Consider the following 21,002-nt stretch of genomic DNA (forward strand, 5'->3'; position numbering starts at 1 on the left):
ACCCTCCCACCTCAGCCTCCCAAAGTGCTAGGATTACAAGCATGAGCCACCACCTGGCCTTACTATACTTTTCTTAAGTGAAAATCTCCCTGGTGGTCTAGTGGTTAGCATAGGGGGTAAGCACATAACCATAATGAGGCTCCATCCATAACAGCACCAAGATAAAAACCGTGTTACGAGGGGAGTCCAGGAGGCAGAGGAAGGAGGAAAGGGGGAGGGCTGGAGCTGGGACCCTGGGAAAGGACATGGACAGGGAAGGGTGGGGAGCCTCAGGAAGAGGCCCAGAGCAGGCAACAGCCAGAAGGTGGGGCAGGGGTGGGGGTGGTTACTGAGAGAGAAGGGAAACCCTAGGCAGAGGGAAGCCAAGGCCCAGCAGGCTGGGTGTCTTCTCACGAACTGTGCTCTGACAGCCTCAGGATCCTGGGCCTTAATTTGGGTCTTTTAATGTCTTGAGCTCCCCCCTACACCAGGAAACCCTCAGAGGCCCAGGCCCACTCCAGGACACAGCCCATGGGAAGTGAAGCCTGCACCAGTGACCCGCATTCTTTTCTTTTTTTTTTTTTTTCCGAGACTGAGTCTCCCTCTTTTGCCCAGGCTGGAGTGCAGTGGTGTGATCTTGCTCACTGCAACCTCCACCTCCCAGGTTCAAGCAATTCTCCTGTCTCAGCCTCCTGAGTAGCTGGGATTACAGGCGCCCACCACCACGCCCGGCTAATTTTTGTATTTTCAGTAGAGACGGGGTTTCGCCATATTGGTTAGGCTGTTCTCGACCTCCTGACCTCAGGTGATCCAACTGCCTTGGCCTCCCAAAGTGCTGGGATTACAGGCATGAGCCACCGCACCCAGCCAGCATTCTTTTCTGTAAGAAAACTAAGAGAGCCAAACTAACTCCAAGGGCCATGAGACCTGCGCAGATCACTAGTACGGCAACAGGATCCCAACAGCAAATACTGCAGATCTGCTTGCAAAATAACTGCAGGACCAGCCGGGCACGGTGGCTCATGCCTATAATCCCAGCACTTTGAGAGGCCGAGGCGGGCGGATCACGAGATCAGGAGATCGAGACCATCCTGGCTAACACGGTGAAACCCCATCTCTACTAAAAATACAAAAAAATTAGACGGTGTGGTGGCGGGCGCCTGTAGTCCCAGCTACTCTGGAGGCTGAGGCAGGAGAATGGCGTGAACCGGGGAGGCGGAGCTTGCAGCAATCGCACCACTGCACTCCAGCCTGGGCGACAAGAGCGAGTCTCAAAAAAAAAGAAACTCAGGACCCAAACACTTCTTACCACCTCCACTACTACCATCCTTAAAAGTATTCTAGGTTGCAGGCACAAACCATTTTAACTGGCCTCCCTGCTTGCTGGCTAGTAATAGCCAGTGAGTCTGTTAAATTCCAAGCGAGACCATGTCACTCCACTCAAAACCCTTCAACAACTCCCATTCCACTCCCTCAGACCCTATGTGTAGTGAAGAATTCTTACCTGGAAGTCTGGCCTTTACCCTCAGCTACTGCTAAGTGCCCTCTAGACCCATGGAATGTCCTGACTAACAGGAGTGTCAGTGATACATGTGATTTACGATCTGAGCTTTGGAACAGGCAACCTCTGGGGGAAATGGAGACAACTAAAGGCCTTAGCCCAAAGCTCTCACAGGGGATGAAGATTAAAGGTCAGCCACACAGCACTATGTGATTAAGCACCAAGGGAAACTCGGCACACCCAAGGATCAAGTGAGCTTCTCTGGTTATACCTCCATCATGGCTGGGAAGAGGTACCAGGACTCCATTGCAAGAAGACAGCAGGAAGCTTCTTATGTAGCTCCCTCCCAGACCCTGCCCCAGGCCTCTCTCATCCTTCGGCTGGCTCTGGGTATGCTTTTGCTGTAATAAAACCATAATCCCAATACCTTCCTTAGTTCTGAGTCACTCTAGTCTATTACCTACCTAAAGGTGGTCGTGGGGACCCCTGAATTTGCAGCTGGTATTGAAGTGAAGACAGACTTGTGGGGACCATGACCTCCAACCATGTAGGCTGCCAAACTCTCTGCACCCTACGTGACCACCTTATTACAACTGTCATGATCTGCCCACTCCTTGCCGATGAGACTTCATCCCTTACTCCTTCCCTCACTCACATCAGCCAGGCTCCCACCCCTCAGTCCCAGGAAGCCCCTTCCCCAGATACTCACCAGGTGAACTCCCTTACTTATTAGGCCTTTACTCACAGGTCACCTCCTTGGTGAGGCCTCCTCTGGCCCCCTCTACCCTGAAACCCCTTTCCTGCTTTACTTTTTCCTCCATAAAAACACTGTCACCATATCCACCGCACTGCAACAGCTGTCTCTTTTTCCTTTGCTCCCCACAAGAGTATGAGCCCCAAGGAGGCAGGAATTTCTGTACTGTGTTCCCTGCTGTGACCCCAGAACAGGGACAGTTTCTGGCACGTGCTGAGTGTTCAACAAATTCTTGAATGCATGACCTCTAGTATCCTTTAGAAATACCTTTTAAAAGCCAGACCATCCCACCCCCACTCTCCGTGAAAGGCCAAGTCTGCAAAAACAGGAAAACTATGTTTGGCTAGAGCCCTTTGCTGAAGGAGATGAAGTTAAGAGTCGGCAAGACCCAAGATGTCCAGAAAGCCCCGTGGCCCAGCGTGGGTGAGGCATGGGTGCTTTCCCAGCCCTGACACCTCCATGCTGTTGACTTTGGGAGGCCCCCCTCTCCTCTGGCCCTTGGACCCTACATAAATAATGAAGGAGTTGGAGCAGACGCATAGGAGGGGAGGAAGGAGAGAAATCCCTGCTATGAGAGAAGCAGAGGGAAGACAAGACTTCACCATGCAGGGGTGACTTTTATTTGAAGGCAGAAAACACCCTACTTGGGGGTTCACTTATAATCTGCAACGGTTTATTTGTTTTTGTTTTTGTTTTTTAAAAAAAAAAAAAGGGAAAAAAAAGAGAAAAATCAGAAGCCGAAGAGCCTGGGAAGGAAAGGAGAAGGGCAGTGGGTCCATGTCAGGCTGGGGTCAGGCCGCATAGGGGAAGCGGAGCAGCAGCCCTTCGTGAGGCTCCAGTTTCAGGCGTTCCAGCTCAAGCAGAGAGCCCTCCTCACGGCCTGGCTGGGTGCTGAGCAGGAGGTCAGCCTTGGCTGGCAGGCTGGCGCTGGCAGGCAGGTCAGAGGCCTGCAGCCCAGCCGAGAGGCCCACATCCCCAAAGTTAAGCACTACCAGAAAACGCTCATTCTGGTCCCAGTGGCGGATATAGGAGAAGAGTCCAGGCCCAGCAGAGAACGCATGGAAGTCCCCATGCAGTAGGGAGCGCTCCTTACTCCGCTGGTCACTCAGCCGCCGGAACAAGGAAAGGAGGGAGCCAGGGTCTTCACTCTGGCCCTAAGAATGATAAAAACACAGCAGAAGCGCATGAGGGGCTCCCCTGGGTACAGACTTCTACAAGCCCAGCCCACCCTCCACTGGTCAGGTTCTACCCATCTAGAACTCTTACCTTCACAGTCATGTTGGCACTTACAGCCCCTGGGATGTCAGGGAAGCTGGACTCATCCCACAGCATGACTGGAGCCTCCACAGGCTGAAAAGCAGAGAAAATAGGACTTTAAAAAGGCCTGGGATCAGGCATGCTGGCTCACATCTGTAATTCCAAGCAGTCTGGGAGGTAAAGGCAAGAGGATCGCTTGAGCCCAGGCATTTGAAACCAGCCTCGGGAACGTAATGAGCCCTCATCTCTACTACAAAATTTTAAAAAATTAGCTGGGTGTAGTGTTACATCCCTATAGTCCCAGCTACTGGGGAGGCTGAGGAGGGAGGATCACTTGAACCCAGGAATTTGAGCTTGCAGTGAGCCATGACTGCACCACTGTACTCCAGCCTGGGCAACAGAGTGAGACCCTGTCTCAAAAAAAAAAGCCCTGGGCCCACTGTCCCGTATCCCTCTTCCCATTCCCATCCTCACCAATATATAATCTCCCCACCTCTTGTCTGGCTAACTTTTTTTTTTGAGACGGAGTCTCACTCTGTTCAGGCTGGAGTGCAGTGGCACGATCTTGGCTTACTGCAATCTCTGCCTCCTGGATTCAAGCAATTCTCCTGCCTCAGCCTCCCAAGTAGCTGACCATAGGTGCACACCACCACACCCAGCTAATTTTTTTGTATTTTTAGTAAAGACAGGGTTTCACCATGTGGGCTAGACTGGTCTCGAACTCCTGACCTCAGGTGATCCACCCACCTTGGCCTCCCAAAGTGCTGGGATTACAGGCATAAGCCACCACGCCCGGCCTGGCTAACTTCTACTGGACGAGTGAGGCAGGCTCCCACCTCAGGGTCCTCACACATACACTGTTGCCCCTCAGCCAGGAGCTCCCAGATGGCTGCCAGCCAGCTCTCTCACTTCCCTCAGGTATCTGCTTGGTTATCTTACCAGGTCTCCTATGGCTACTCTCTATAAAACAAGCCCCATCATCCCCTAGTCTCTAGGCTCCTTACCCTGCCTTCTTTTGCATAGCACTGATCAGCAGCTGGCGTTTTATTTATGCATATCTAATGATCTAACCACCTCCAGCTCTCTTGTGCAATGCTGTATCCTCAGTGTAACAGATAGAAATTATTCTATAAACATCTGTGGAAACAAATGAATAACTGGTTCTATAAACATCATGCTGATGGTCGGGTGCAGTGGCTTGCACCTGTAATCATAGCAGTTTGGGAGGCCAAGTGGGAGGATCACTTGCACCCAGGAGTTTGAGACCAGCCTGGGCAACATAGTGAGACCACACCTCTACAAATTTTAAAAATTAGCTGTGGCCAGGCACAGTGGCTCACACCTGTAGTCCCAGCACTTTGGGAGGTCAGGGCAGGCAGATCGATTAAGCCCAGGAGTTGGAGACCAGCCTGGGCAACAACAGTGAAAGCCTGTCTCTACAAAAATTAGCTGGGCATGGTGGTGTGCGCCTGTATTCCCAGCTACTCGGGAAGCTGAGGCGGGAGTATCACTTGAACCCAAGAGGCAGAGGTTGCAGTGAGACATAATCGCACCACTGCAATCCAGCCAGATCGGCAGAGCAAGACCCTGTCTCCAAAAAAAAAAGATCAGCTGGGCATGATGGCACGCACCTATCTATGGTACGTATCCCAGCTACTCAGGAGGCTGAGGTGGGATGATCACTTCGGCCTGGGAGGCGGAGGCTGCAATGAACCAAGATCATGCCACTGCACTTCCAGCCTGGGCGACATAGGGAAATGCTGTCTTAAAAACAAAAACAAAAAAACAAACAAAAAAAAAGTCGGGCATCAACAGTAACCCTGTGTCTAATGCTAGTAAATGCCTTTGTAGTAGTATCCCTACCATGTATTTCTTTCTTTCTTTTTTTTTTTGGAGAAGGAGTCTCCCTCTGTCGCCCAGGCTGAAGTGCAGTGGCACAATCTCAGTTCACTGCAATCTCTGCCTCCTGGTTCAAGCGATTCTCTTGCCTCAGCCTCCTCAGTAGCTGGGACTACAGGTGTGTGCCACCACGCCTGGCTAATTTTAGTATTTTTAGTAGAGACTGGGTTTCACCCCGTTGGCCAGGCTGGTTTCGAACTCCTTACCTCCAGTGATCCACCCGCCTCAGACTCCCAAAGTGCTGGGATTACAGGCGTGAGCCACCGTGCCCAGCCACTGCCATGTACTTCTCCACTTATTTGTCTGGCTCCCTCGCTGAACTATGAGCTCCTGAGGGCACAGAGCCTAGCACAGTACCCACTGTCCAAAGAATAAAGGAATGAATAAATGAATGGTGGCTACCATAGCAAACATCTGCCAGGTACCAGGCATTACCATTAAAAACATGCCCTCATTTAATCCTAACCACCCTTCAAGAAATGCAGTAACACAACGGATGAACACAATTCAGAAAGGTAAAATAATTTGCCCAAAGCCACATGGCCACTCAGCTACTGACTAGGAATCAAACACATTTTCACCCCAAGGATCACGTCTATCTGCCGCTATCCCCAGAATCATCATTGTAAGATGGATAAACAACCTCCCTGTGACAGAAAGACAGCAAGCAGTACCTGTCCAGGAAGGGCAGCCGCATCCAGGCCAATCTCATCCCCGTAGCTGAAAACAGGGGTCCCTGGCAGGGTGAAGAGCATCAACTGGTAGAGTCGGAGAAGTTGAGCCGGCAAGAAGGAAGTCAGGAGCCTTGCCTGAGACAACTACAGGGAGAGACACTCCAGTGAGCCCCATAACCCACCTCTGCCTCTGTCTCCCAACAACCCTTTCTTCTCCCATCTGCCCCCTTTCCCACCAGCGTGGTACTCACACTCCAGCTGCACCAGCGATTGCCAGTGGCATTCAAGTACTGTGTGACTAGGGATTTTGTATGCTCCCCAGTAGAACCAGAATCAGACAGGTATGAGCTAGTCAACAGCAAGTCTTTGTTGGATTCGAGTAGGCTCAGGATCTGCTGAAGGTCGGAGGAGTTAGTCCCCGCAATCAAGAGCCTACCGAGGGGAGGGAGGGGGTCATGGTTAATATAAGAAAGAAAGAATGGGGCCAGGCGCAGTGGCTCACGCCTGTAATCCCAACACTTTGGGAGGCCGAGGTGGGTGGATCATTTGAGGTCAGGAGTTCGAGACCAGCTTGACCAACATGGAGAAACCCCATCTCTACTAAATATACAAAATTAGCCAGGTGTGGTGGCCTACGTCTGTAATCCCAGCTACTTGGGATGCTGAGGCGGGAGAATCGCTTGAACCCAGGAGGCAGAGGTTGCAGTGAGCCAAGATCGCGCCATCGCACCCAAGTCTGGGCAAAAAGAGCAAAACTCCATCTCAAAAAAAAAAAAAAAAAAAAAAGCAAAAAAAAGAAGAGAGAAAGAATAAAGGTAAAGAAAATTCTCTAGACTAGGAATCCCCCCTTCTTAGGCCTAGCATTCCACTGAGGGGTTCCCACAATGGAGCTGAGTCAGCACAATGGCGCCTGCACCCACCTGTCTTCACTGAAGCCCTTGGTGATGTTTTGCCACTCAGCCAAGAATGAGGATGCATCCTAAAAAGAAAAAAGCAGAATCAAGGACCAGAGAATATTACTAGGCTCTAGCTGAGTCCCTCTGTTCTCGCCCAAGCTTTGTCCCTAATGTGGAAAGGGAACTCACCTTCAGATTCTCTATGTCCCGAACCTGGAACCCATCCACGCCAGCTTGCAACCAAAACTCCAGAGCATCCTACAGGGGGCAGAAGAATAGAGGACAGACATCAGTTCTCGGGCAAAGGCTCAGAAAATTCCAGCCCACACTAAACCTCACCCACCACACACTTCCCCGGTTGCTGCGGAGAGTCCTGTGCCTTGCCTGGGTCTTCCCCACCTGCACTACAAAGGCTTAGCCTTTGGACCTCTCCAGCTCTACCCTTTCACGATTTTCTTAGTGCTACAGCATTTTAGTTCTCTATTCTTGCCTCTGGTAAATCACACAGCTTCAACTTTGAAAGCCACAGAAAAGGCCCCAGAAAAAGGTATGTCCATAAACATAACTTCGTTTAACACTTAGCATTGGAATGTTAGCATACGTATTTTAGAGATGAAGAAACAGACCCAGAGAAGCAGGGAGACGTGTCCACAGTCATAATCAGTGAGCAGCAGACAGGATCTAAAATGTCAGTCAAGATCCCCCCTCTCCCAGTTTCCTGAGGCCTGGGGAAGGTGTGAGTACAATAACCGCTCAGAGCAAGGCCAAGGATGAAAGATTGAAATTCAAAGCATAGCCCCAGGGCAGTTTAGATTTGAAAAGAGGCCAGTGCTGCTGAATGGAATCCTGGCAGTCCTGCACACACTGCGGAACTTCACCCCCACTCTCCTTTTCTTCCCTTTCTCTGGGCCATGTACTCTCTCCTCTGGTCTCCATTTCCATCTGAGGGTACCGCCCCTCATGCCAAACCATCCAAAAACATTCCCTCATCAGCAACTTTTAAAGGGTCCCCTAGTAACTGGCAAGGCCCAAACTGGATGATCCCGGGGTCCTACCCAAATGCTGGGAGTCCAGAATTCTATCTTAGAATCACAGCTACCAGCAGTGTCAGTATCTGCTTCCATCTTTGTTCTACCCATTCTGAACAGGTCAGTGTCCTAGGACCCAGACATCAGGAGCTAGGGTGACATTCAAAGCCCTACTCCTAGCCTACTGGGTACAGATTTGAGCCTATGGCAAATTAGATACCTTGTATGGTTATACGGGGAATTGGAAAACATCTATAAAATTCTTGGCACAGTCCCAGACACATAGGAGTACCCCAGTGCTTATAATTTCAGACTGGGCTCTATTCCAAACACATCAAACAAGAACTGGGAAACCAGTCAGGACAGGATTCTCACAGAGAAAGGGCTTCCTCTCCCAAAAGAAAGAAAAATCAAACTTCCAGACTGATGTCTGAGAAGGTCCCTTCCTGGCACTGTCTCATCCTCAGTCAAGGAAATAAGAAAAATAAGAGGTCAGAAAAGGAACAAGAAAAACAGGTGTGCTATTGGCCTATCCTTTGGCTATAGGAGGAGGCGTTCCTGCTTGGCCCCAAGGAGCAAAAGGACCCTCAGCTGGAGCCAGGCTGGGTCTACAGGGATTGCTGTGAAAAGACCATCCCAGCCTCAGCATCTGACTTCCACCAGCCATCAGCTCCAACACTCACCTTCACCTTGGTGGCCACAGTGTCAACCTGAGTGGAGAACCACGAGTTCTCACCCCGGTAGTTGGGAGTAAGGTCCAGAATGACACGGATGCCTAAAACAATGGAGGGAGACGCAGTCATGAGACAGTCTATGAGTTAAGGGGAAATAAGGAAATCACAAATGCAAGTCACTGAATGTTTCCTACGTATTATTTGGTACAAAAGCTTGAATTTGAACCCTGGCAAAATTCATTCCATTGAAACAGATGTGAGCAAGGAAAGGCCTTAAGATATTGGAAGGAAGGCCAGGTGAGTTCAAAACCAGACCGGTCGACATGGTGAAAATCGTCTCTACTAAAAATAAAAAAATTATCCGGGTGTGGTGGCACATGGCTGTAGTCCCAGCTACTCAGGAGGCTGAGGCACGAGAATCGCTTTAACCCCCGGGGGAGGAGGCTGCAGTAAGCTGAGATCATTCCACTGCACTACAGCCTGGGTGACAGAGTGAGACTCCATCTCAAAAAAAAAAAAAAAAAAGATATTGGAAGGCAGAAAGTTTACAGAAAGTTTATAGTGCAGAGAAGTGGCCCCTGTGTTCCCCACTCCCAAAGTGAACCTTTTTAAACATGTGTCTATATCGAGTCGTAAAACAATATTTGGGATTTCCCACCCCCACCCCCCCCAAAGAACTACTGTTTTACAAGTTTAAAACCACTCGTTTAGTAAATATCTACATTTTGCAAATAAGGGCACTGAAGCCCAGAAGTTAAATGACCTGCTCAAGATTCCACAGCCAAGTAGAAAGCCCCCAAACGACTGGACAAATCCATTTTAGGCTGAAGACTAACAAATCTCCCCTCTACCTGTCCTAGGAAAACTCAGAGCCAGTCAGGAGGAAACCAGACAAAAGTTCTATCCTACTTTTCCTCTGGCCAAGTCCTTTCTAGCTGTTTCCTTGGGAACCCCAGGACACCCACTCTTTTTTTTAGCCGATTGCAAGAGACTGTCAAAATCTTCCTTGGAGCCAAAATTGGGGTCGATCTGCAGCAAGTCGGTCTGAGCGACATCATCCTTCTGGTTCTTGTGAATTGGGCCCAGCACAAGGCCCTTCACCTTCAGAGAGCTCAGGTAATCGAGACGCCCCTTCAGACCTGAAATGGGGGGCTGGGTTAACAGGTGAGGCCCCTCTGAGAGGCCCCTGACCTCCCCAGTCTCCCTTCTCCCAGAGCCTAAGGGTGGGACGGGGAGAGGGGAGAAAGGGAGAGAGGGAGGCAAGTCTGAATCACAAGACTCAGAGAAGCTGATGTAAGGAGTCTTGCACATTACTTCAGAAACCGGTTGCAACTGGCTTCTGGCGCCGCGGGGAGGGAGGACGCTGAGTCACCCACCCTCGTGACAGAGTGAGGGGCGGGTCGGCTTTCTTCAAAGAAAGGAGGGAAGGACAATGTGCCGGGGAGGGGGTGGGGGAAGGGGGAACGGTCGTCGGTACCGGATGGAGGGGAGAACCATCTAGATCCGTCTGGGGACAGGGGAGGGGTCGGTGCAGGCCCCCAGATTCAACCGGGGGCACCCGGGGCGGGGGCGCGCTGCACTCACCCGCCAGGTTGCCGGCGCCGTGGCCCTGGAAGCCCTGAAGGTCGCCGATGCGGTAGAGGGCGCCCGTGTGCCACCACTTCTGCGCGGGTAACTCGCGACAACGCGGCGCCCGCACGATTATGACCACGGCACCCGCCAGCATGCCGATCCAGCCGAGCCAGAAGAGCAGCAGCAGTGCCCAGCGGGTGCGCACCCAGCCGGGGCTGCCCGCCACCTTCAGCAGCTCCTCCTTGGACAGGCCCGTGAACTTAGCCGCGGCTGCCGCCTCCGCCTCGTCTTCCGCCACCTTGATCTTCACCAGACCATTCTTCTCGGCTCCCACCAGGGACATGGCCGCCCCAGACGCCGCGTTCATCGGCTGCTTCTCGGGTTCTAACTCATTCAGCTCCACCTCCTTCATATCCACCTCGGTGTCCAGGCTCATGGTGCCTGCAGAACCGGCGACACGACGCAGCTTGCGGTCAGATGGTGGCTCAACTCCTGCCCGGACCCTCGGACCCAGAACGCTCTCCCCGGCCTCTGTGCCTCCGCGCAGTTTCGGCTACTGCATCTGCTCAGCAGCAGGCGCGGTCTCTGGGAAGGGGCAGCGGAGCCCCGCCCCGGCCCGCCCCTTAAGGTGGAACCTCGGGGACTGCCCCAGCCGTGGGCGGCTCAGGGTAGTAAAGTCAGGAACACGCCTCCGACAGTACTTCCTGCGTCATCCAATTTCTCATCTCCAACCTCTCTAACCCTGACGTTCTTTCAACCTGATTCTGGGACGGCTTGGCATGGAGCCACCTTTAAGTGGACTAAGCCTGTGATCCTCCCCCAAATCCCGAGGCCCCTCCAGTGCCCTTTAGGCCTTACCGCCCCCAAACGCCCCACTTCTTCCATTGCGGCAGGCTAGTGACTACCCCAACACTATCCTCCAACACCATCCTCCGGCCACCCTCTGGTTTTCCCAACTTTGCATGGCTACTTGCACTCTCAGAGGCAGCCAGTCACAACTTCTGCCTTTTCCCCTACCAAGGCTTGCCCTCTCAGGCCTCTGGGACTTGGCGTTAGACCTCTGCTTCCGTGCACGGCTTACTCCCACTCGTTTTTCAAGACTCATCTTGAATTCATTTCAAGAAATTCCTCATGCAGCAACTATTTATTGTGTACTCACTACAATACTTTGCTTTGTTAACTTTATTGAATTAACACTAATCCAGTCTTCTTCACAGTACTTTAAAATGAATGGTTTGGGCAGGAAGGTTGAGGTAGACACCCCCCTTCTTATCCTACCCCACCCCCAGCTGCTAGCACCTGGATGTTTGGCAGCTAGGAATCAGACATCCAGAAGAGACTGATAGGGCTGTAATGAACATAACAGAGCTAGGTCTCAGAGGCATCCACCTTTTTTCTAGAATAGACCAGAAGATGCCATGGCCAGACTCTTACCCACCTTGCAGGGCCTCCCACAAGGTCCTGTCTCCCTATCACTTCACTATGTTAGGCCTTGGAGGCAGCTGGTACTGCAGAGGCTTTGAAGGAGCCTAGAATTTCCTCTAGAATTACCTCCACAGGGTCCTTGGATTGAAGTGGGGCAGAGACAGGGTTCACAGCAGGGAACTACTGGACATCAACACCGTGGGGTGCCAACACTCTCAGGAACTCCTTGTTCCTAAACAGTGCCAGTTGGGCTACTTTCAGAGAGGAGCTGGAGGAAATCGGTTCTTTCTCCCTTTCCCACCTAGGCTGGAAGCCAAGATTGCTGTGTATTTGGAAGAAAGCAAAAGCCAAGATCTGAAGTAATAGCATAGAGAAAAGGGTCATCCTCTGCTAGTCCCCTCTGCAGCCCCAGGCATCCAACCCCATCCCCACCCTAGGAACAAGGGGTGCACGGGGCAGCCCCTGGGAGAAGGCAAGCAAGTGGGTTCAGACCAGTGCTCAAAGATGATAAGAGATCCAAGGTGCCCTGCGTGTGCCAGATAAGAAGTGCCAACCAGAGGTTCTGAATGGACTACATCTCGAGCACAAAAGCTCAAGGCTGGGCGCAGTGTGACTCATGCCTGTCACCTAGCCCTTTAGGAGGCCAAGGAGGGAGGATTGCTTGAGGCCAGGAGTTTAAGACCAGACTAGGCAACATAGTGAGACCCCATTTCTAAATAAATAAAAAAAAATTTTTTTAATTATCTGGGCCTGGCTGGGTGTGGTGGCTCACACCTGTAATCCCACCTACTAATCCCTGTAATCCCACTTCTCATGCTGTGGCATGAGAATCGCTTGAACCCAGGAGGTAGAGGTTGCAGTGAGCCGAGAATGGGCCACTGCACTCCAGTCTGGGTGACAGAGCAAGACTCTGCCTCAAAAAAACTAACAGGCCAGGTGTGGTGGCTGACACCTGTAATCTCAGCACTTTGGGAGGCTGAGGCTGGCGGATAACTTGAGGTCAGGAGTTCGTGACCAGCCTGGCCAAAATGGTGAAACCCCATCTCTACTAAAAATACAAAAATTAACCGGACATGGTAGCACACGCCTGTAGTCCCAGACTTGGAGGGGTGAGCCATGAGAATCGCTTGAACCCGAGAGGCAAAGGTTGCAGTGAGCCAAGACTGCGCAGCTGCACTCCAGCCTGGGTGACAGAGTGAGACTCTGTCTCAAAAAAGAAAAAAAAAGGCCAGGCGTGGTGGCTCACACCTGTAATCCCAGCACTTTGGGAGGCCGAGGCAGGCGGATCAAGAGGTCAGGAGATGGAGACCATCCTGGCTAACACAGTGAAACCCCGTCTCTACTAAAAATACAAAAAAAAAAAAAAAAAAACTAGCCAGGCATGGTGGCGGGCGCCTGTAGTCCCAGCTACCTGGGAGGCTGAGGCAGGAGAATGGCGTGAACCCAGGAGGCGGAGCTTGCAGTGAGCTGAGATCATGCCACTGCACTCCAGCCTGGGCTACAGAGCAAGACTCCGTCTCAAAAAAAAAAAAAAAAAATTATCATCTGTAACTGGTGATGTGTCCCTGGAGTCCCATGAGATGTCAACACTCAAGGGAAGCAAAAGCAGGAGGATCACTTGAGTCCGGGAGTTTGTGAGGCTGCAGTGAGCCATGGTGGCACCACTGCATACCAGCCTAGGAGACAGAGCGAGACCATGTCTCTAAAAATAAATAAGAACAAGGTTGAGAACTGTGGGGTCAGAAGCTGTCTTTGAGATGGTCCAACATGACACAGTATCTCACTCACAGACCGTCATGGTTCCAAATGGCTGAAGTCAATTCCTTTTGTTTTTTGTTTTTTTGTTTTTGAGACAGGGTCTCACACTGTCACCCAGCATGGAGTGCAGTGGTGCGATCTCAGCTCACTGCAACCTGTGCCTCTCAGGTTCAAGCGATTCTTCTGCCTGAGGCTCCCCAGTAGCTGGGATTATAGGAGGCGTGCACCGCCACACCCGGCTAATTTTGTATTTTTAGGAGAGACAGGGTTTCACCATGTTGGCCAGGCTGGACTTGAACTCCTAACTTCAGGTGATCTGCCCGCCTCGGCCTCCCAAAGTGCTGGGATTACAGGCATGAGCCACCATGCCCAGCCTGAAGTCAATTCCTTCTGCATGCATAAAGAGGATAACAGCTTGCCTCTCTAATCTTATCAGCCACTACCCACTTCACAGGCACTACCCTCCAGCCACATCAGCCTTCAAACACCTGCCAGACTCACAACACACCAGGCTTTTTCAGGCCTCTGCAAGTTGTACATGCCAGACCTCTGCTGTTGGCCCTTCCTGTTTGCCCACTCAACCTCATGAGTTCCTATTCATTCAAGATCTAGCTCAAGTGACAGCTTTTCTCAACTCCCCAGACAAAATTACTTTCCCTCCACCATGCATCTGCCTCTGCTACAATCATGTCCCATTTGTTTATTACATTTCTTTGTCTGGATGTCTCTTTGTCCTTGAAGACAAGTGGCAGGAGCCTTGTGCTACTGTCGATGAACCTGCCTTTTCGGAGGCAGCACATAGTAGGCACTTCGCAAGCGTTTGGTAAATAAGTGGATGAACTATGTCAATCAAAACCAATATCTCCCTTCTTAGAAACAACTAAACAGGCTAGGCATGGTGGGTCACACCTGTAATCAGCACTTTGGGAGACCAAGGCAGGCAGATCAATTGAGGTCAGGAGTTCAAGACCAGCCTGGCCAACATGGTGAAACTCTTGTCTCTACTAAAAATACAAAAATTAGCCAGGTGTAGTGGTGGGCACCTGTAATCCCAGCTACTCCGGAGGCTGAGGTGAGAGAATCACTTGAACCCAGGAGGCAGAGGTTGCAGTGAGCCCAGATCGCACCACTGCACTGCAACCTGGGCAACACAGCAAGACTATCTCTCAAAAAAAAAAAAAAAAAAAGAAAAGGAGAAAGAAAAAAGAAACAACTGAAAAAAACTAGCATGTGAAGACAAAGGCAGGAAAATGAAAAGGAATTTAAATAACACTGTATCATATCAAGATGAACCTGTTACTGCAGGAAAACAAACTGAGACTTGGAACAGTTCAACCAAAATAAAACAAACTGTCAGGCACTGTGGCTCACACCTGTAATCCCAGCACTTCGGGAGGCTGAGGTAGTCGGATCAATTGAGGTCAGGAATTCAAGATCAGCCTGGCTAACATGGTGAAACCCCGTTTCTACTAAAAATACAAAAATTAGCCAGGCATGGTGGTGCGTGCCTGTAATCTCAGCTACTCAGGAGGCTGAGGCAGAAGAATCACTTGAACCCAGGAGGCAGGGGTTGCAGTGAGGCAAGATCGCGCCATTGCACTCCAGCCTGGGCAACAAGAGCAAAATTCTGTCTCAAAAAAATAATATAAAAATAATAATAAAACTAATAAATTAGGAGATGGAGGACAGGAAAACAAAAAGACTACAGAGAAAAGACTAGAGAAAGGGACCAGAGGTGAGTAGAGAGCCTCAGATCCTGCCATATGTGTTGATATAAAGCTTAATATTTACTATAGGAATGCAAAGAATATAATTTTTCAAGAATTTAGCCTTCAAGAGAAGGCTGGGCAAAGCAAAGGAAAAAAAGCAGTTTGGCAGCCCAGATGCCAATAAGGTCCACTTTACACCCAGACAGGCAGATGGCGGTGGAACCCTGAAATGCAGAGGGCCAAGTATATAAAGAAAGTTCCTTTCTAACCCTCTGCTGCAAAAATCCATGTCACATGCTTCCTAACACATGAGGATTATTACTTGATCTAGCCTGAAAACAGGACATTTATTTTTCCTCAAACATGTAAAAAGGATTGACCAGGCACAGCGGCTCATGCCTTTAATCCCAGCACTCTGGGAAGCCAAGGCAGGAGGATCACTTAAGCCCAGTAGTTTGAGACCAGCCTCGGCAACATAGGGAGACCCCACCTCTACAAAAGTTAATAAATTAGCCAGGCATGGTGGCTCACCCATGTGGTCCCAGTTACTAAGCAGGCTGAAGTGGGAGGATCACTTGAGCCCTCAGGTTGAGGCAGCAGTGAGCTGTGATCACAATCACACCATTGCATTCCAGCCTGGCTGACAGGGTGACCCTATCTGAAAACAAACAAACAGGCTGGGCGCAGTGGCTCATGCCTGCAATCCCAGCACTTTGGGAGGCCGAGGCGGGCGGATAACCTGAGGTCAGGAGTTTGAGACCAGCCTGGCCAATATGGTGAAACCCCGTCTCTACTAAAAATACAAAAATGAGCTGGGCATGGTGGTGGCTGCCTGTAATCCCAGCTACTCAGGAGGCTGAGGCAGGAGAATCGCTTGAACCTGGGAGGCAGAGACTGCAATGGACCCAGATCATGCCATTGCACTTCAGCCTGGGCAACAAGAGCGAAACTCCATCTCGAAAAACAAACAAACAACTAAAAACAACTAAGAAGGACTTTTTTTTTTTTTTTTGAGCTGGAGTCTAGCTCTGTCGCCCAGGCTGGAGTGCAGTGGTGCAATCTCAGCTCACTGCAAGCTCTGCCTTCCAGGTTCACGCTATTCTCCTGCGGACTACAGGTGCCTGCCACCACACCCAGATAATTTTGATTTTTTTGTGTGTATTTTTAATAGAGACGGGGTTTCACCGTGTTAGCCAGGATGGTCTTTATCTCCTGATCTCGTGATCCCCTCGCCTCGGCCTCCCAAAGTGCTGGGATTACAGGCATGAGCCACTGCGCCTGGCCACATCTAAGAAGGATTTCTAAAGGCAAAGATGGGAGGATAGCTAGAAACTCTTCAGGAGACTGTCTCTGTCCAACAGCCTCCATAAATCTTCCAAAGCCCAAGACTCTATTCCAAAGACCCAGAAACAAAACATCAAAGCTGCCTCTAAAATACCAATCAGCCAGAAATCTTGAAGATTTTAGCCATTTGAAAAATGAGGCCACTGTGGGGGCCCATGCCTGTAATCCCAGCATTTTGGAAGAATGAGGCGGGCAGATCATTTGAAGTCAGGAGTTCGAGACCAGCTTGGCCAACATGGCAAATCCCCATCTCTACTAAAAATACAAAAATTAGTCACACACGATGGCAGGTGCCTGTAATCCCAGCTACTTGGCTGAGGCAGGAGAATCGCTTCAACCTGGGAGGCGGAGGTTGCAGTAAGCTGAGATTGCACCACTGCACTCCAGCCTCGGTGTCAGAGCAAGACTCTATCTCCAAAAAAAAAAAAGAAAAGAAAAAGGAAAGATGAGTGAGGAATTGAGCATTTGGAAGTCAAGGCGTGGCTGAAATTAAAGCAGAGAAAGAGACTCCAACCAAAGCAGTTCACTTCGCAGCTACTATCTGAAGAACCGATGTCAGAATACTATCAATTGTTACTATGAATCCTATAGGAGGGACACTGGCTGCTAAAGAAGAGAACTGTCAGGGTTGTCTTAGTAAAGCGTGACGAATGCAAAGTGGGGATAAAAGCCAGAAAGAGTGAAAGAAATAGAGAACCAAAGCCATCTCTTAGGAGAAGAGAAATAAATGAACCATCTGAAAAGTATCCACTATTCAAGTAAGTTAGACAAATGAACAACATTGCAGCAAGCCATTCTCTCAAATGCAACCAAATACTAAAAGATAAACACCAGAAAAATAGCAGGTCAGTACGTGGAAAATATGGGGTAGAACTTTTAACATACTATCCTTGGATTAATGACATCAGATATTCAACTGATCAGAGACAGAATACTTAGTCTCATCAAAAAAGCTAAGTAGCAATAAGAGACCTTAAAATGATCACTGAGGCCCTCCAACACCAGCTGTTTCTGCAGTCATGATCACACAATACTGCATCCTCATTTTCTCCCTCCCCTGACCCAAAACTTTGTCATCACACTCTGAGGAAGAGAGTCACTAAGCGCAGCCCGCACTCAAAAAGTACAGAGTTAAACTCTGTATCTCTGGGCAGAGGGAAGATCTACATAAATTATTTGAGACTCTTTCTCCAAAAAAAAAAATATATATATATATATATATTAGCTGGGCATGGTGCAAGTACCTGTGGTCCCAGCTACTTGGGAAGCTGAGGTAGGAGGGACCACTTGAGCCCGGGAGGTTGAGGCTACAGTGAGTTATGATTGCACCACTGCACTCTAGCCTGGGCAACAGAGCTAGATCTGGTCTAAAATAATTAAAATAAAAATTAGAAATAAACAAAAAAACAAATAACTGATGAGCCTGGCCAGGTGCCATGGCTCACATCTGTAATTTTGGGATGCCAAAATGGGAGAATCATTAGAGCCCGGAAGTTTGAGACCGGACAGGGCAACGTAGCAAGACCCCGTGTCTCTATAAAAAAAAAGTTTGATTTTAATTAGCTGGCCGGGCGTGGTGGCTCACACCTAGTACTCCCAGCACTTTGCAAGGCCAAGGTAGGAGGATTACTTGATCCCAGGAGTTCAAGACCAGATTGGGCAATATAGTGAGACCTTGTCTGTACAAATTTTTTTTTTTTTTGAGACAGAGTTTCGCACTGTCACCCCGGCTGGTGTGCAGTGGCGTGATCTCAGCTCACTGCAATCTCCGCCTCCCAGGTTCAAGTGATTCTCCTGCCTCAGCCTCCCAGAGTACCTGGGACTACAGGGGCCCACCACCATGCCCGGCTAATTTGTGTATTTTTAGTAGAGACGGGGTTTCACTAATGTTGGCCAGGCTGTTCCCGAACTCCTGACCTCATGATCTGCCCGCCTCGGCCTCCCAAAATGCTAGGATTACAGACGTGAGCCACCGCACCTGGCCACAAAAAATTTTTTAAATTAGCTGAGTATGGTTGCACATGCCTGTAGTCCCAGCTACTCGGGAGGCTGAGGTGGGAGCTATCGCTTGAGCCTGGGAAGTTGAGGGTGCAGTAAGCTGAGATCACACCACTACATTCCAGCAAAGTCCACAGAGCGAAACCCTGTCTGAAAAATATATATATATTTTATAATCAATAAGGTGAAAAGAGAATATAAAACATTGAGAAGTAGATATTTAGACTATGGTATGGTGTAATAGAAAATTGAATTTGAAATATCACTCATTCTGCAACTAAAAAATTGGTTAGGCCAGGCGCAGTAGCTCACACCTGTAATCCCAACACTTTGGGAGGCCGAGGCAGGCGGATCACCTGCAGCCAGGAGTTAAACACCAGCCTGACCAACATGGAGAAACCCCGTCTCAACTAAAAATACAAAATTAGCCAGGTGTAGTGGTACATGCCTGTAATCCCAGCTACTCGGGAGAATAAGGCAGGAGAATCGCTTGAACCAGGGAGGCAGAGGTTGCAGTGAGCCGAGATCGACCCATTGCACTCTAGCCTGGCCAACAAGAGTGAAACTCCGTCTCAAAGAAAGAAAAAATTGGTTAATTTCAACACCAAGTCTCTTAAAAGGTGGCTGGACTATAGAGAAACTAAAGATAAATTCTGTTTTCTGTTTCTTGGGTTTTTTTGAGACAGGGTCTCTCTCTGTTGCCCAGGCTGGAGTGCGGTAGTGTGATCTTGGCTTACTACAGCCTTGACTTCCTCAGCTTAAGCAATCCTCCCACCTCAGCCTCCTGAACAGCTGGTATTACAGGAGCATGCAACCAACCATGCCTGGTTAATTTTTGTATTTTTTGGTAGAGACAGGGTTTTGCCATGTTGTCCAAGCTGGTCTCGAACTCCTGTTCAAGTGATCTGCCTCCCACAGTGCTAGCATTAGAGGCGTGAGCCACTGCACTCAGCTAATGAATTCTTTTTTAAAAAAAAAACTGAGGGCCAGGTGCAGTGCCTTACGCCTGTAATCCCAGCACTTTGGGAGGCCAGGCAGGCGGATCACAAGGTCAGGAGATCGAGACCATCCTGGCTAACATGGTGAAACCCTGTCTCTACCAAAAATACAAAAAAAAAAATTAGCCAGGCGTGGCGGCGTGCGCCTGTAGTCCCAGCCACTTGGGAGGCTGAGGCAGGAGAATGGCGTGAACCCAGGAAGCGGAGGTTGCAGTGAGCCGTGATCGCGCCACTGCACTCCAGCCTGGGCGACAGAGCAAGATTCCATCTCAAATAATAATAATAATAATAATAAAATAAACATTTGATGTCATAAAGAAATTAGTGCTCCCCAAACAATCTAAAAATCCAAATTCAATTCTAATACAAATCTTAATATCTGGTGGTGAGAACTTTGTAAGATGATTCTGTAATTCATGTGCAAGAGAAAAGGGCCAAGAATAGTAAAGATATCTTTAAAGAAAAAAAATCATATTTTTAAAGACAAATTCTACCGGATAGCAAGCATGTTATTTGCTAAAATAATAATTACCTGTAACCTCAGCATTCTTGGAAGCTGAGGCAGGAGGATCACTTGAGGCCAAGAGTTGAAGACCAGCCTGGGTAACACAGTCAGACCCCGTCTCTACAAATAATAATAATAATAATATATAAAGTATGGTTGGGCACAGTGGCTCATGCCTGTAATCCCAGCACTTTGGGAGGCTGAGATGGGCGGATCACCTGAGATCAGGAGTTCGAGACCAGGCTGGCCAACATGGCAAAACCCCGTCTCTACTAAAAATACAAAAAATTAGTCAGGCATGGTGCGGGCGCCTGAAATCCCAGCTATTTGGGAAGCTGAGGCAGGAGAATTGCTTGAACCTGGGAGGCAGAGGTTGCAGTGAGCCAAGATCACGCCACTGCACTGCAGCCTGGGGAACAGAGCAAGACTTCATACCAAAAAAAAAAAAAAAAAAAGGACAAGCCCTACCAGGCAGCAGGCATGTTATCTGCTAAAGTAATAATTACCTGTAATCAGGCCGGGTGCAGTGGCTCACGCCTGTAATCCCAGCACTTTGGGAGGCCGAGGCAGGCGGATCACAGGGTCAGGAGTTTGAGACCAGCCTGGCCAATACGCTGAAACTCCATCTCTACTAAAAATATAAAAATTAGCCAGGTGTGGTAGCGGGCGCCTGTAGTCCCAGCTACTCAGGAAGCTGAGGCAGGAGAAACACTGGAACCCAGGAGGCGGAGCTTGCAGTAAGCGGAGATCGCACCAGTGCACTCCAGCCTGGGCAACAGAGCAAGACTCCGTCTCAAATAATAATAATAATAACAATAATAATAATAATTACCTATAATCTCGGCATTCTGGGAAGCTGAGGGAGGAGGATCACTTGAGGCCAAGAGTTCGAGACCAGTCTGGGCAACACAGTGAGACCCCAACTCTACAAAAAAAAAATAATAATAATAATAATATATAAAGTAACAATCATAGTATGCTAAAGACACAGGGATGGGCAAGTGTCCAAAGGAACAGAAAACGAGGCTAAA

General features: G+C 49.5%; 1 protein-coding gene across 5 annotated transcripts in view; it reads right to left on the reverse strand.

Moving 5' to 3' along the window:
• Positions 1-2,831: 2,831 nt before the first annotated feature.
• SLC3A2 (solute carrier family 3 member 2) overlaps positions 2,832-21,002 on the reverse strand; it is a 32,005-nt gene continuing 13,834 nt past the window's right edge. The window contains exons 2-13 of one of the 5 annotated variants that reach the window (XR_008492526.2): positions 20,804-20,896; positions 19,999-20,091; positions 10,247-10,675; positions 9,628-9,801; positions 8,672-8,763; positions 7,150-7,218; positions 6,985-7,043; positions 6,316-6,496; positions 6,065-6,208; positions 5,597-5,750; positions 3,501-3,584; positions 3,306-3,388 (exon numbers count right to left, since the gene is read on the reverse strand). Coding sequence is in view for 4 of the 5 variants with exons in the window: in XM_054440395.2 (XP_054296370.1) it covers positions 3,026-3,388; positions 3,501-3,584; positions 6,065-6,208; positions 6,316-6,496; positions 6,985-7,043; positions 7,150-7,218; positions 8,672-8,763; positions 9,628-9,801; positions 10,247-10,675; positions 19,999-20,091; positions 20,804-20,896 (1,781 nt within the window). In the remaining variant the exon portion in view is untranslated. Of the gene's footprint in view, positions 3,389-3,500; positions 3,585-5,596; positions 5,751-6,064; positions 6,209-6,315; positions 6,497-6,984; positions 7,044-7,149; positions 7,219-8,671; positions 8,764-9,627; positions 9,802-10,246; positions 10,676-11,785; positions 11,805-19,998; positions 20,092-20,803; positions 20,897-21,002 lie in introns of those variants that run through there. The other 4 variants (XM_054440395.2, XM_054440397.2, XM_063671760.1 and 1 more) reach the window with 4 other exon arrangements.

The sequence above is a fragment of the Pongo pygmaeus genome, chromosome 9, assembly GCF_028885625.2.
Source record: "Pongo pygmaeus isolate AG05252 chromosome 9, NHGRI_mPonPyg2-v2.0_pri, whole genome shotgun sequence".
Classification (NCBI taxonomy): Eukaryota; Metazoa; Chordata; class Mammalia; order Primates; family Hominidae; genus Pongo; species Pongo pygmaeus.